The sequence below is a fragment of the Doryrhamphus excisus genome, linkage group LG1 (assembly GCF_037039965.1).
Source record: "Doryrhamphus excisus strain RoL-2023G ecotype Guam linkage group LG1, RoL_Dexc_Guam_v1.1, whole genome shotgun sequence".
Classification (NCBI taxonomy): domain Eukaryota; kingdom Metazoa; phylum Chordata; class Actinopteri; order Syngnathiformes; family Syngnathidae; genus Doryrhamphus; species Doryrhamphus excisus.
The window spans coordinates 26,283,185-26,298,642 of NC_136357.1; the positions used below are offsets into that span (position 1 = coordinate 26,283,185).

The 15,458-nt window shown below is 39.4% G+C and overlaps 1 protein-coding gene across 2 annotated transcripts in view; it reads right to left on the bottom strand.

Annotated features, from left to right (window-relative positions):
* The window catches only part of LOC131132060 (E3 SUMO-protein ligase PIAS1-like), a 44,677-nt gene that overhangs the window by 22,980 nt on the left and 6,239 nt on the right, over positions 1-15,458 (bottom strand). Inside the window, exon 1 of one of the 2 annotated variants that reach the window (XM_058077250.2) lies at positions 12,149-12,222. The exons of the other annotated variant lie outside the window; for it this stretch is intronic. Coding sequence (XP_057933233.2) covers positions 12,149-12,172 — 24 coding nt within the window. The 5' untranslated portion in view covers positions 12,173-12,222. Of the gene's footprint in view, positions 1-12,148; positions 12,223-15,458 lie in introns of those variants that run through there. 2 annotated transcript variants of the gene reach the window in all.

Below are 15,458 nucleotides of genomic sequence, written 5' to 3' on the forward strand. Positions count from 1 at the left end.
TCTAAAAGATTTAAAAAAAAATTTCAAAAAAATTCTAAAAAAATTCAAAAAAATTCAAAAAAAATTCAAAAAAAAATCTAAAAAAATTCTAAAAAAAATTCTACATTTTTTTTTAATCTAAAAATTTCTAGTTAGTTCTAGGCCTAGTTTTGATATCCTGCTTAGAACCCAGCCCTACTATCAGGGTTGTGATATCAGTACATTATCATCATCCTTACAAGTCATCATACCGGTAAATCGGTACGTCGCTGTACCCAAGCTAAGGCTGCCCCCCCCCCCCCCCCCCCAAAAAAATGGGAATACAAACAAATGTACCGTTGCACCGCTGGTTTCTACCACGCACTCATGCATCCATACAACTGCTGCACATGCGGCATTGTCTTTATATTGAAAATATCCATCCCTATTCAACAATCCAGGAAGTCGCAATACGTTTAAAGCCAGCCGGGCATTCATCATTCCGGGCCCCCCCCCATGTGAATGGAATTCACTCATTAGTCATTTCATGAACGCAGAACATACCACACATGATTACAAACAGGAAAATCTGGAAGACAAACACAGATGTACACACAATATTTCACTGTTATCATGCGAGGCCCCGGGCTTAACTAAGCACACACGCGCACATGCGTGCCGCAGATCTGCAGACTTTGCATGCCACGGGATATGTTCAAATACCCGCACAACATGCACGGCACCGGCACCAGAGATCGCCACACACGGTGATCGCCTCTGCTGCTCTGTCACACAACGCCATGACAGACGCATGAGACGTGACGCCCCATGAAAGCTGTTTTCTGTGCAAAGTGCAATGCAAGGTACCGTAGTAGATTGCAATATTTTGATATTTTTTCATTGTTACTTAGTAGTAAAATTAAAACCCCTAGTATTCCAGTACCCTGAGCAGTTGGCGGACAGTTGGTTCAGTCTTATTTTTCATCAAAATAGTATCCATGCCTACTAACTCCTTATTTTTAAAATGACAAATACTTCAACTTGCTGATATAGTTCATCTTCAAACATCTAAAATAATACATAAGGCTAAAAAAAAACCTAAACTAAACTAAACTAAAATAAACTAAAATAAACTAAAATAAAATAAATTAATTACTTAAATTATATTAGGAAAGCAGGAAGTGAACAAATGTAACAGTTACTGATTGTAAAAGTACCAGATGGAGGGGTAGGATTTAATAAGCTTTGCTTCTTCCTACTCCTTTCGGACATGTGGAACTGGGAACTGATTATGGGATGCATTCAATTGTAATCTGATGCATGTTCAAATGAAATAAAACCATTACCATTACCATTACAAATAATACCGCTCATTACTCTCAAAGAACTCGTCTTGTTTCAAGCCAGCATAAAATGGTCCCTTGACAGAATCACTCCATAGACGCTAATCATACAAACAAACGAAAAATTAATTAATTAAAAAAAAATTAAAGAAACAAAAAACAAAACAAAATGAAAACCTTAAACTGTATTATGGAAAAGCAGGAAGTGAACAAATGTAACAGTTACTGATTGTAAAAGTACCAGATGGAGGGGTAGGATTTAATAAGCTTTGCTTCTTCCTACTCCTTTTGGACATGTGGAACTGGGAACTGATTATGGGATGCATTCAATTGTAATCTGATGCATGTTCAAATGAAATAATACCATTACCATTACAAATAATACCGCTCATTACTCTCAAAGAACTCGTCTTGTTTCAAGCCGTCATAAAATGGTCCCTTGACAGAATCACTCAATAGACGCTAGTCATACAAACAAAAAAAATTAATTAATTAAAAAAAATTAAGAAACCAAAAAAAAACCTTAAACTCTATTATGGAAAGCAGGAAGTGAACAAATGTAACAGTTACTGATTGTAAAAGTACCAGATGGAGGGGTAGGATTTAATAAGCTTTGCTTCTTCCTACTCCTTTTGGACATGTGGAACTGGGAACTGATTATGGGATGCATTCAATTGTAATCTGATGCATGTTCAAATGAAATAAAACTATAACCATTACCATTACCATTGTGTTGCTGCTGGATGTTCACAACAACCGAGTGGCACTTTGTTTAATTTTCCAAAAGACGAACCTTTAAGACAAGAATGAACGAAGCAAGTCCAGCTATATGAAGGAACACCTTTACAAAAAGCATTTGGCTTTAAATGCATTTTGAAAAACGTACGCAGGGGGAAAAAAGATAAGCCGAATGACGCCAAAGTTGCCATAGAACAGAGTCTCATTTATATAATGTCTTCTAAACACAGCTGGCGCCGTGAACTATAAATATCACTTTTGAAAATTCACTGCTTGCTTTGACAAATGTAACAATATAGAACATAATTACAAATAATATATACTATATTTCAGCAGTGTTGATAAATCATGTTGCCTTTTCTGACCTGAAACCACCATTGTTATGGTAACGGGGCAGCGGTTTTTCAGGTAAACAATTTAAGGGGGTCCTTAAAACAGGCAAATGAAGGTTTAAGCTAGCATAATTGAGTTGCACGTAGCATAGGTACAGTATGCTGTGTTGGAAAAATGCTGCAAAAGGTGCACAATAATGCAGTTCAGGGAAGTCCCATGAGACTGCTAGCTGCCGAGGCTAATAATGTTGTTCCAAGCAGTTTTTTGCAAAGGTTGTGTAGCGTGCGTTTGTGTGTATGTGTGGGTGTGCAAAGGTTGCGTAGGCGTGGGGGGGGGGTGGGGGGTGGTGGAGGCCCTGCGCACTACCTGGCCATTATATAAAAGCTCCCACTCTCTGCTAGAGGGCTCGGGTTTTTTTTTTTGAGTGTCAGATCCCTTCCCATCCTCCTCTCCTCTGTCCTCCCATCCCCCCACCTCTTTAGCTTTCTAGAGTCTCTCCGAGTCTGAAATACCTCTCTGCCTGTTGTTTTCTTTTCCGCCTCTGTAGGATCCGAAAATCTCAGTTCCTATCGGAGCTGAAAAACGCCTGAATTTGGGAGTAGGGTACAGAACAAACACATTCCTAACTTCTCATCTTTAATATGAGCCACATTTCCGAAAAGGCCGTACGGATCGCTTGAGTTTGCTCCGGCAAGACTGGAATGGTTAAACCCTTACGGGGGTCAGCAGGTTGACAAAGAGGAACGCGGCGGTGACATTGAATCCCGGACGTTAATATATAGCAGTACTCTACTTGAGTCCTTAAGATTCCAGCGACAACCGTGTGGCTAGCAGGACCCCTGCCGTGTTTTAACCTTGTTTCACGACGCAAGCGAGATTAAGCTAGTCAGGTTAAGCAAAGCTTCTCGCAACTGTGCCTGAAAAATAAACAAATAGCTCAACAGAGCATCAGTGGAACACTCGCTCGTTCATTCTGCTATAGAACCAACACGCCCAAGTGGTGTTGAGACACGCGCACGAGGCCTGTCCAGCCTGTTAATATCTATCAAGACCAGAAAAATCGATTGATTACGAACTGTATGTCAATCACATTGTCTCTTGCAACTCTTGCTACTATTTTAAAAATGTCGTAGCTTGAAAAAGGTTAGCGATCAAATTCGAAAAATCATCCGTTACGACCCAAGGTTTGCGATGGGAGTTCAATTGGTGACTAATTAATTTGCATATTATGATGTCACCAGGCTCAGAATTTGTCCAATCCACAATGTCTCAAGCAAACCCAGCCATCATCATCGTCACTCACAGCGGGACCTTGAACACCACTGCTACCTCGGTGGCCTCTGTCTACTACAGCATGCCTGGGAATCTTCTCATTCTTCCGGGGTCCATTGTGACAACCCACCACGTTCCCAAAGCATGCTCCAATATGCTCCGGTATAAACGTCATGGCGAGCGGACTGGGGCTTCAAAGTCTATAAACTTTGCATTTTCAGATTAAAGTAACAGATGTCCGCCATCTCCTGGTGTAAAGTATTAACTACATGTAGGCACCATATTTGCAGGAATGCCTTAAACTCAGTTAAACTCAGCAGTTGACAACAACTCGACTGTTAACAACAAAACTATGTGAAATAAGCCATGGTACATACAAGGACCTGGACTGCGTTGACTTCAGCTACTCATATAGTGTTGAATACCATTCCAAATCTCTGCGACCTCCTAAAAGGAAAAAAAAACAAGGGACCGATGACAAATAGAGTCAGCTAATGCTTATGCAAAACAGAAAAAACATCCCATATTGTCCCATATCATCAACGCCAATAACTATAATTATGTAAATTTACATAAATCACAGAAAAGCCGTGTCAACCAAACCAACAGAAGAATGGTCACCGCAATGTCGCTCTCAATTACGCTCAAATGGTTATCCAGCCATGTCCGTCACAAATGTGGCAGGTTTCCACGGCAACAGAACTGCTTGACAAAAAAAAAAAAATCATCTCAGGATTCAACGGAAGCTCCCGCTTGCCAAATCGTTGCAGACTCTGATGGATGCTGACAAAAAATTGTATCAAACAAACAAACAAACAAACACTGTAGAGGAAAATAATGACAACACGCCTTCAACTGGGGGAATTGAACATTGCATTTTTGTAATGAATTGAGGAATATAACGGTGAATAAATATTGCATACACACCACAGCATGCCATAACTGTGCAGAGATGACATCTACGCGGTGGTGTGAAAAGTGTTCTTCCACTTCCTGATTTGTTTTTTTTTTATGTTTGTCACATTTCAACGTTTCAGATCATCCAAAAAAAAAAAATACGTATTACTCAATGACAACATGCAGTAACTGAACACAAAATCCAGTTTTGATTATTCAGGAAGAAAAAAATCCAAAAACCTACATGGCCCTGTGTAAAAAAGCGATTCTGACACCCCCATTACAGTCAAATATGGTGGTGGTAGTGTGATGGTCTGGGGCCATTTTTGCTGCTTCAGGCCTTGGAAGCATGAATTCTGCTGAAGAAGAATGTCTGACCATCTATTAGTGACATGAAGCTAAAACTTGAGGTTGTGCAGCAGGACAATGATCCAAAAACCCACCAGCAAGTCCACCTCTGAAGGTCTGGCAGAAGAAAAACCAAATGAAGACTTTGGTGATTTTATTTTCCTTTCGCTTAGTTTGTGGGTGTTTTTAGCAAACCTTTATTTGTCAGTCACAATTATATTTTGTGAGATGACTTGGTTAAAGAGAATAATATTTCAGTGATGGGACAGTTTACTTTACAAAAGGTCCATTTTGTGTCGAGCTGTTTAATAATAATAATAACTAGAAAATTCCTGCGGAAATTTTGATGGGCTTGCCACCTGTGCTGTGAACCTCGGGCCCGGTGCGCCAACGGCTACCGTGCTAGCACCTAGCAAGACAGCCTCAAGTACCGAAAAGGTTGATGCAGTCCCATGGTGTCCCCACATCATGCCATGTGTCTATTTGCCTTTAGAAATGAGTAAATTAGCTAAAATGCTAACATGCTAACAGTCATCATGCTAGCACCTAGCAAGAGGGCCTCAAGTTTAGAAAGTGCCAAGGTTGTCCTATAACCTTCCTACATCATGCCAAGTGTGTATTTGCCTTTAGACATGAGTAAATTAGCTTAAATGCTAACATGCTAGCAATTAGCATTTAGCCACAGGGAGAGTTGAGAAGTTTATCTCAAAAATGAGACGTTTCTATGTGGCCGTATGGCTGAGCTACAAGGCTGTGAAAAGTCTGTAAATTCTCGTTTTCCCTGGAATGTGGCTGTTCTAAAAATAGAACAGGTGTATCTAATCTTGTGGCCCATTTTTGAACGTTTTGGTGAATAGCGTCGCCATGGTTACACAAAACGTTCCAAAAAATAAATACCGCTGTAGTCCTGAGCGTCAGGATTCCGGCGGTGTAACATGTTTGGTCCTTCTTGCGGTTTTGGCCGCATTACGCGCACAAAAATGGGAAGATTAAGATATAATAATAGCTAAACATCACAAGGAATAACAATATGGGCTTGCTCAGTAATGCAAGCCCCATAGACGTCTATGGGGCTTGCATTACTGAGCAAGCCCATAATAATATTGAAGCAAACATATTATGCAGTGTGATGTTGATAAAAGTATTAAAACTTTCAAAGGTACACTTACTTCAGATAAAAACTTATTTAGATTTAGTTGAATATTGAGTTACCAATGGCCAAAATTATGATTAATCGTGATTAAATATTTGACTAGACTGACAGCCCTAATTTCTAAACATACTTATTTGGCTTTTTGATGATTTTGCTGACTTTTTGTCTCTCACAATGTCCATAAAAGTCAGATGGCCAAACTAGACGGATGTGAGCAGTATACAGCATGACATCAGGAGAAGCTGCATGGGTGACTCAGGAAGCGCGACGATCCACTGGCAGTGCAATTACATTGCTGCAAATTTATTTAACAAATCCTTGCATGTTTGTTTTTTTTACATTTTAATCATTGGGAAAAAGTGGGTTATTATTGATTGACTCACTTTCTACATTCAGATACCGTCCTGGCCTATCAACGTTGCACACAACGTCCATGAAGACAGGAGAAGAGGTCGGGGAGCATAGCGCCGGGCGTGTATCATTAGGGATTAACCTAGCCACAGGCTCCACAAATAGACTGTCTCCTCCTATAAGCTGCCAGCGCACCGATGCTTATTTGTGTTGTCATGTTGCTGCTGGAGACAAGAGAAGAAGTACAAAGAAGGCAGGCCGCGACTCCAAAAGAAACGGGACCCATCAGAGGGGGCCCGCAGGATACTAGTTTGAGGCCCCCGCCTTGATATGAAAGTTTAATGTTAGTGCGGCCCGCAAGTTTGATATGGATGCTGTATGGTATCATGTACCCAGAAAAAATTATTACGTTTGATTAATGTTCATGTTAAAGGTTAAATAACTGTTAATAGTTATCCTCCCTATCCGTGTGGAAGTGGTAAGTTTTTGGCTTTTTAAGTTCAAAGGAAATAACTTGGAGGCTACCGTTTAGGTCGCTAGCTCTCCAGCTTGCAAGTTAGCATGTGTCTAAGGGTTTAGATTCTGTTCCACAGATGGCGGTAATGCATATGAAAGCTGCTTGCCAACCGCCAAATAAACAACAGAAGAAGAAAAACACCACGAAGAAGAACACACCCTGACAACTAAACGGTAGCCTTCAAGTTATTTCCTTTAAACTTAAATAGCCAAAAACTTACCACTTCCACACGGATAGGGAGGATAGCTATTAACAGTTATTTAACCTTTAACATGAACATTAATGAAACGTAATAATTTTTTCTGGGTACATGATACCATACAGCATCCATATCAAACTTGCGCGGGCCGCACTAACATTAAACTTTCATATCAAGGCAGGGGCCTCAAACTAGTGTCCTGCGGGCCACATTTGGCCCGCGGGCCGCGTGTTTGAGACCAGTGGTTGAAAATCACTGTTCCACGATATAAAAAAAGTAGCCGTGCTTTCCGGCGAATGTAAACAGAGAGCTGAGAACACACAGCATGTTAAGACGTCAGCTGCCTGGAAAATGTAAACAGGTTTCACAGACTGTTTACCTTCCTGGAGCTGTGCCCTCCACCGAGATTTGAACCACTGCCTATTGTGTAGAAGAAAAACATGCATATGAACCCATCCTAATGCCAAGCTCACCGGCACGGGCGCCGCATCCTGCGTACGAACTCGCAGACGACAAATTTGACTTGACTTTGAAGAAAAACACTATGAAAAAATCCATCATACAATATATTACAATCTACTAATTATATTTCTACACTCTGTGTGCATGCTAGCAGCCCCGCCTGCACCCACCCAGACAAAGAGACTGTATGACTGACAGAAAGGGCTCACTCCGTTCATGCCCTTGTTCTGCGGAAGCTGCCGAGTGACACCTCTTGCTGCCTGCTTCATTTCTTTGTGGCGGCCTGCCACAATTACATCTGGACCGCCACAGAAGAATGTGACACAACCTTTAATTTGATTTTAATTAGCTTGTTTTGGGAGTGTCTGAGCGGCTTGTCGTTACAACTCTGTCCACTAGATGGCATCGCAACTCTACAAAGTCAGAAGAACCACAGCTAGTTTTCTGTCTTTGTAGTGGGGAACTGATATTTTCCTGAAACTTACCTATGTTCGACTGCTGATTGCTACAGAACGGAAAAAGATAGAAACAAAGTTTTTATTTCTGTTGAAAGGCAGGGTCCCTGAAACCATGTACCTTTAACTGTTATTTCCAAAGTGCCCGCAAGGCATGCTGGGTGCTCCAGCTGCAATGCCCCCTGCAGGCTACAGTGCTGTAAGATATTAGCTGTGCCCCGCCCCGCTTTTACTCATGTTTTAACTGTGTATTAACCAATGAATGTTGTATTTGAACGTATCTTTTACTCTGTTTACTTGCTTTTATTCAACTCCATTCTTCTGTAATGTGTTTTGAGTATTTTGAAAAGCGCTATACAAATAAAATGTATTATTATTATTAAAATTACATGAGCGGGAGTCAACAAGTTCATGCCCTGTCGATAAATAAGGTTTAAAAACACAAAATACTATCATGTACTTTTTATGAAACAAACCAAAAAAAAAGCTCCATTTTGTTCACACACAAACGCTGAGGATTGGATGATTGCCAATTATGCAAATTTGACATCACACAGCCACAGATATATTGCAGCCCTGCGGGGCGTATGCACAGCAGACAAATATTTCATAGTAATATTTGCATTCTTTCATCAAATACATAGACTCACAGATGCAAGAGTTAAATGTCATGTTCATTCATACAAACGTCAAACATTCAAAAAGGCTTAGCATGATCGAAACAAGCAAGAATAAAAATTTGCACACATTGTCACTGCAAACTACGCTTCCCACAAACAACACCAAGCAATATCTGCAGCCGTTTCAATATGGATTCCGCTTTCAGGAGATGTACGCCAAGTGTTTTTTTTATGCATGAGTGTCAACAGTTTGATGTGTTAAATCTTTCAAAACGTCATTAAGGAGGTTTTGTGGGTTAAGCTGCAACGCCGTTCATTCCAGCCGAAGATCAGCTACGGCGCCTATGGATCCATAGAGCTCATGGAAAAACACGGCAGGAAAACATCTAAAAATAGACGATCAATAATACTAGAAAGGTTCCAATGCCACCCGAGGGTTATAGTAAGTGCTTCAGAAGATCCCAAATGTCAACATATATGCATTAAGGGGTGGGCTGGTCCTGATATCCATCCTTGACTGATACTTTGTTTCTATGTTCATTTTCCACAAATACTCATATAATAAACTTGTAGCATATTGTTTGACTTCTTTGCTGCATCTGGTTCATATTTTAAAGTCCACATTCAGATACGTTTTCGAGTTCTACAGTGACCCACACGGTCAAACACACAAACCGACACCAAATGCATCATCCATCTTCTATGCCGCTTATCCTCACCGGGGTGGTGTGTATGCTGGAGCCTATCCCAGAGCCTATCCCTTATACACGAATAATATGGACAATTTACACTTGTACAGATTTGAATGTTTATTGTTAGCATGGGCTGCGCGGCAGTCGAGTGGTTAGCACGCAGGCTATAGTGGCCATAGTGTTTTTTTATCAGTGTCTAGCTACTATGTAAATGTTAGCATGCCAGTAATATTAACATGCTAATGTTAGCATGCTAACATGTAGCATGTTAACATAACAGTGTAAAGTTTTTATGTTTCCAGTGAAGAACTTGATGAAAAAAATGATACTATGCTAATGTTAGCATGCTAGTAATGCTGCATGCTAATATAACAGTGCTAAATGCTTATATGTCTAAAGCTATGAAATGGCTAAAATGATACTACACTAATGTTAGCATGCCAGTAATATTAACATGCTAATGTTAGCATGCTAACATGTCGCATGTTAACATAACAGTGTAAAGTTTTTATGTTTCCAGTGAAGAAATTGATGAAAAAATGATACTATGCTAATGTTAGCATGCTAGCAATGACGCATGCTAAAATAACAGTGCTAAATGTTTACATGTCTAGAGCTATGAAAATGGCTAAAATGATACTACACTAATGTTAGCATGCCAGTAATGTTAACATGCTAATGTTAGCATGCTAACATGTCGCATGTTAACATAACAGTGTAAAGTTTTTATGTTTCCAGTGAAGAAATTGATGAAAAAATGATACTATGCTAATGTTAGCATGCTAGCAATGACGCATGCTAACATAACAGTGCTAAATGTTTACATGTCTAGAGCTATGAAAATGGCTAAAATGATACTACACTAATGTTAGCATGCCAGTAATGTTAACATGCTAATGTTAGCATGCTAACATGTAGCATGTTAACATAACAGTGTAAAGTTTTTATGTTTCCAATGAAGAAATTGATGAAAAAATTGTACTATGCTAATGTTTGCATGCTAGTAATGACTCATGCTAACATAACAGTGCTAAATGTTTACATGTCTAGAGCTAGGAAAATGGCTAAAATGATACAACACTACTGTTAGCATGCTAGTAATGCTAAGTTTTTTTATGTTTCTAGTTAAGAAAATTATGAAAATTTAAATGCAGGCCACACAGCTAGGAGACTCGAGTTCAATTCCACCCTGCGTGGGTTTTCTCCGGGTACTCCGACTTCCGACCCATTCCGGTACTTCAAAGAAGTACTTCAAAGAAACGTACTATAGTGCCCCACTGGGAACCATTATCATATTAAAAGTGGCTAAAATTAGCTTTTCACAATGTAAACAACATAACTGTCAACAAAATACAAACACACACATACCACCAAACCAAAAGCTTTCCTCACTCACAGTGCAATGTTAGCATGCTAGCACTGCTAACATGCTAACGCCTAGTATAATAGTGTTTTTATCAGTGTCTAGCTACTATGTAAATGTTAGCATGCCAGTAATGTTAACATGCTAACATGTAGCATGTTAGCATAACAGTGTAAAGTTTTTTCTGTTTCTATTTAAGAAAATGATGAAAATTCCAGAGCATTTAAAAGCAGGCCACACAGATAGAAGACCCGAGTTCAATTCCACCCTGTGTTTATAATGCTAGCACTGCTAACATGCTAACACCTAGTATAATAGTGTTTTTAATCAGTGTCTAGCGACTATGTAAACATTAGCATGCCGGTAATATTAACATGCTAATGTTAGCATGCAACATGTAGCATGTTAACATAACAGTGTAAAGTTTTTTATGTTTCTAGTTTGATGAAAATGTTGGCGCATTTAAAAGCAGGCTACACAGCTAGGAGACCCGAGTTCAATTCCACCCTGTGTGGAGTTTGAATGTTCTCCCCGTGCATGCGTGGGTTTTCTCCGGGTACTCCGGTTTCCTCCCACATTCCATAAACATGCTAGGTTAATTAGCGACTCCAAATTGTCCATAGGTATGAATGTGAGTGTGAATGGTTGTTTGTCTATATGTGCCCTGTGATTGGCTGGCCACCACCAGCCCTCTCGCGCCCGAAGACAGCTGGGATAGGCTCCAGTACCCCTCCCCCCTTCCCCCCAACCCTCGTGAGGATAAGAGGTAGAAAATGAATGAATAATGTTAGCTTATTAAAAGGTCAGACTCCCCTGGCTAACTTCCGTTTTGTTGCGTTTACTTGCAGCATTTTTTGCAGCGTTTTTCTTATTGCATTTCTTTCATTAGATTAGTTATTCGATTGCAGGATTATGACCATTATTAACAAATTAAAGTTAAAAAAAATCATAAAATCATTAATGAGCTTAAAAAAGTATCGATATGGAAGATATCGAAGGTGCGTGACGTGTCTGACGTTTAACGGTCCACGGGGCGCCAGGATCATCAACAGGTAACGTGCACTATTTTAGCGGCACAGGTGATAAACAACATCTCGTCTTCAGCGTTCCAGCGTCGCAGACAAACGTTAACAATAATCTTCCAGTGTGACATTTCCGTTTGTTTATAAGGCGGCCACACATGAAGCCGCTGTCACGCCGGAGCTCCATTGAGGTATAAAGACGCTCGGTTCAGCCAAAAACCCGCGAGTCTCAATATCAACATAAACATGCTGTGTGGGGGGAGCTGGACTCGATAAACTTCCTGGAATGTTGGCTGCCATTAACGTCAAATGTGACAAAAACTCAAGCCTAAAGACGCTTTGAAAGCAGCCACGCCGAGAGCGACTTGACAAGCCGTACACTCGGCAACCGAGGAAAAGGATGATGATTTCAGACAGCGCCTTACCTTCAGTTCCGCACTCTCCGCCATCTTGTATTTCTCTGCGCAGGCGCGATGAGGGAGCACTGTGACTGGGACGCGCTGGGCGCTGCGTGAACGCGCACGTGAGTGGCAATTATAATACAACTACAACAAAAACGCAATAAAAATACGTTTTTTGAATACTTTGGTAATATTTTGTGTTTATATGCTTTAACGATTTGACATGTTTTAATTTGCGACGTACCCTGACGTCAATAATGTGCATTGCTTTTCATTACAATTAATATATTAAAAATAATAGGGACAGTAAAATATAAAATTATGTTATGTCAATGCTATGCCTTGAAACTGCTACCTTTTATGAGGTTCTAAAAGAACAAGAAATAATCAAATATATCAATTTAAAAAATAAAGCTTTTCTGTAACATTGAAATTGTAATGTTGTGAGAAAGTGTAGTTCACAATTTAGCCACTAGATGGCGCCAGATCACTTCAAATCAGGAGTCCATATCTCAGCACACCTGGTGTATTAGCGGTCATTCTACACCCGTATATGCCTTTTAATATTGTTTTAATATTCTATGATGAGAATAAGCTTCTTTCACAAAAGAGTAGTAGTTGAATACCGGGAAAAGCAGACAGTGTCCGTATCCCCGCCATCTGCTGCATTGTAAACGCTCCGACATCGGACAGGTGTCCCCGACCACACATGTTGACCCAGGGATTAAACCATCCCAGCCAATGGCATCGAACAATACTAGAAGTGGATACCGCATTGAAACCAACATACCATACACAATGATCACAATGATGTACAGACGCTATGCTGCTTTCCCAACTTTTCAGACTAATGTGTATGTTTCAGATTTACTCTGCTTGTACATGATGTAAAAGTACCCCTCGTCAATTTTTGTAGTACTTTATTCAAAGAAAAGTACTATAGTGCCCCACTGGGATTCAATATCATATTAAAAGTGGCTAAAATTAGTTTTTCACAATGTAAGCCTACGTAACTATCAACAAAATATAAACACACAGATACCACCAAACCTAAAGCTTTCTTCACTCACAGTGCAATGTTAGCATGCTAGCACTGCTAACATGCTAACACATGTAGCATGTTTGCATAACAGTGTAAAGTTTTTATGTTTCCAGTGAAGAAATTGATGAAAAACTGATACTATGCTAATGTTAGCATGTTAGTAATGCCGCATGATAACATAACAGTGCTAAATGTTTATATGTCTAGAGCTATGAAAATGGCTAAAATGATACTACACTAATGTTAACATGCTAGTAATGCTAACTTTCTAATGTTAGCATGCCAACATGCAGCATGGTGACATAATAGTGCTAAATGTTTATATGTGTCCAGCTATGAAAATGGCTGAAAATGATACTATGCTAATGTTAGCATGCTAGTAATGCTAACTTTCTAATGTTAGCATGCTAACATGTAGCATGGTGACATAATAGTGCTAAATGTTTATGTGTCCAGCTATGAAAATGGCTGAAAATGATACTACGCTAATGTTAGCCTGCTAGTAATGCTAACTTTCTAATGTTGGCATGCTACCATGTAGCATGGTAACATAACAGTGTAAAGTTTTTTATGTTTCTAATCAAGAAAATGATGAAAATGTCAGAGCATTTAAAAGCAGGCCACACAGCTAGGAAACCCGAGTTCAATTCCACCCTGTGTTTATAATGCCAGCACTGTTAACATGCTAACACCTAGTATATTGATGAAAAAATGATGCTATGCTAATCTTAGCATGCTAGTAATGCCGCATGCTAACATAACAGTACTAAATGATTATATGTGTCTAGCTATGAAATGTCTGAAAATGATACTATGCTAATGTTAGCATGCTAATAATGGTAACTTTTTAATGTTAGCATGCTAGTAATGCTGCATGCTAACATAACAGTGCTAAATGTTTACATGTCTAAAGCTATGAAAATGGCTAAAATGATACTACACTAATGTTAACATGCCAGTAATGTTAACATGCTAATGTTAGCATGCTAACATGCAGCATGGTAACATAACAGTACTAAATGATTATATGTGTCTAGCTATGAAATGTCTGAAAATGATACTATGCTAATGTTAGCATGCTAATAATGCTAACTTTTTAATGTTAGCATTGCATGTTAGCATGCTAACATGCAGCATGGTAACATAACAGTACTAAATGATTATATGTGTCTAGCTTTGAAAATGGCTGAAAATGATACTATGTTAGCATGTTAGAAATGCAAACGTTCTAACATTAGCATGCTAACACCTAGCATTTGTTTTTTTTTCATCTTTTACCTAGCATGATATTGCCCAATGTCTACCATAACAACAGAAGAATGAAAGGAAGTAGTGTTGATAAAGACGATGCTTTGACAGTCCCGGAAAATGAACATCGATGGTGAGCCAGTAACGTAGCGGCTGTGAGTGAATCAATATCTATTATGGCCGCCATCAGAAGAATGACATTTCACTATTAGATCAGCCTGCTCCCCTGACACCACGCCAGACATGATGATTGACTGCAGCCAATCATGTCTCTGCCTGATGGACAGATCATCAGGTTAAATAGAAGAAAAGGAAAAATCTGCCTATTCTCTCTGCTACCACTAGGTGTCACACTCATCATTTACCATAAAAATTGGCATGTGAAGAAGAAAATGTTAAAAGTTGTTTTATTATTGAAGTTTTTAAGAACTTTACTGACCCTTTCATTCATCAAGGATATGTATTTATTCTGTACTTTATGTTTATGGCATTTTAAATCTGGGTTTTAACATGATGGAAGCCTTGTAGACATGAAATAACACCCCTATATCACCTCTGTTATTCACTGTTTACACCCAGTTAGCTAACCGGTTAGCCTCAAATTTATTTATTCATTAATTTTCTACCATTTTTTCCTCAAGAGGGTCGGGGGGGCTGTCTTCAGGCTGGACTGGTCGCCAGCCAATCACAGGGCACATATAGACAAACAACCATTCACACTCACATTTATACCTATGGACAATTTGGAGTCGCTAATTAACCTAGCATGTTTTTTTTTTTGGAATGTGGGAGGAAACCGGAGTACCCGGAGAAAACCCACGCATGCACAGGGAGAACATTCAAATTCCACACAGAGTGGAATTGAACTCGGGTCTCCTAGCTGTGTAGCCTGCTTTTAAATGCTCCGACATTTTAATCACTTTTTAAACTAAAAACATTAAACATGCTACATGTTGCATGCTATTAACATGTGAATATTACTGGCATGCTAACATTTACATAGTAGCTAAACACTGATAAAAACACTATTATACTAGGCGTTAG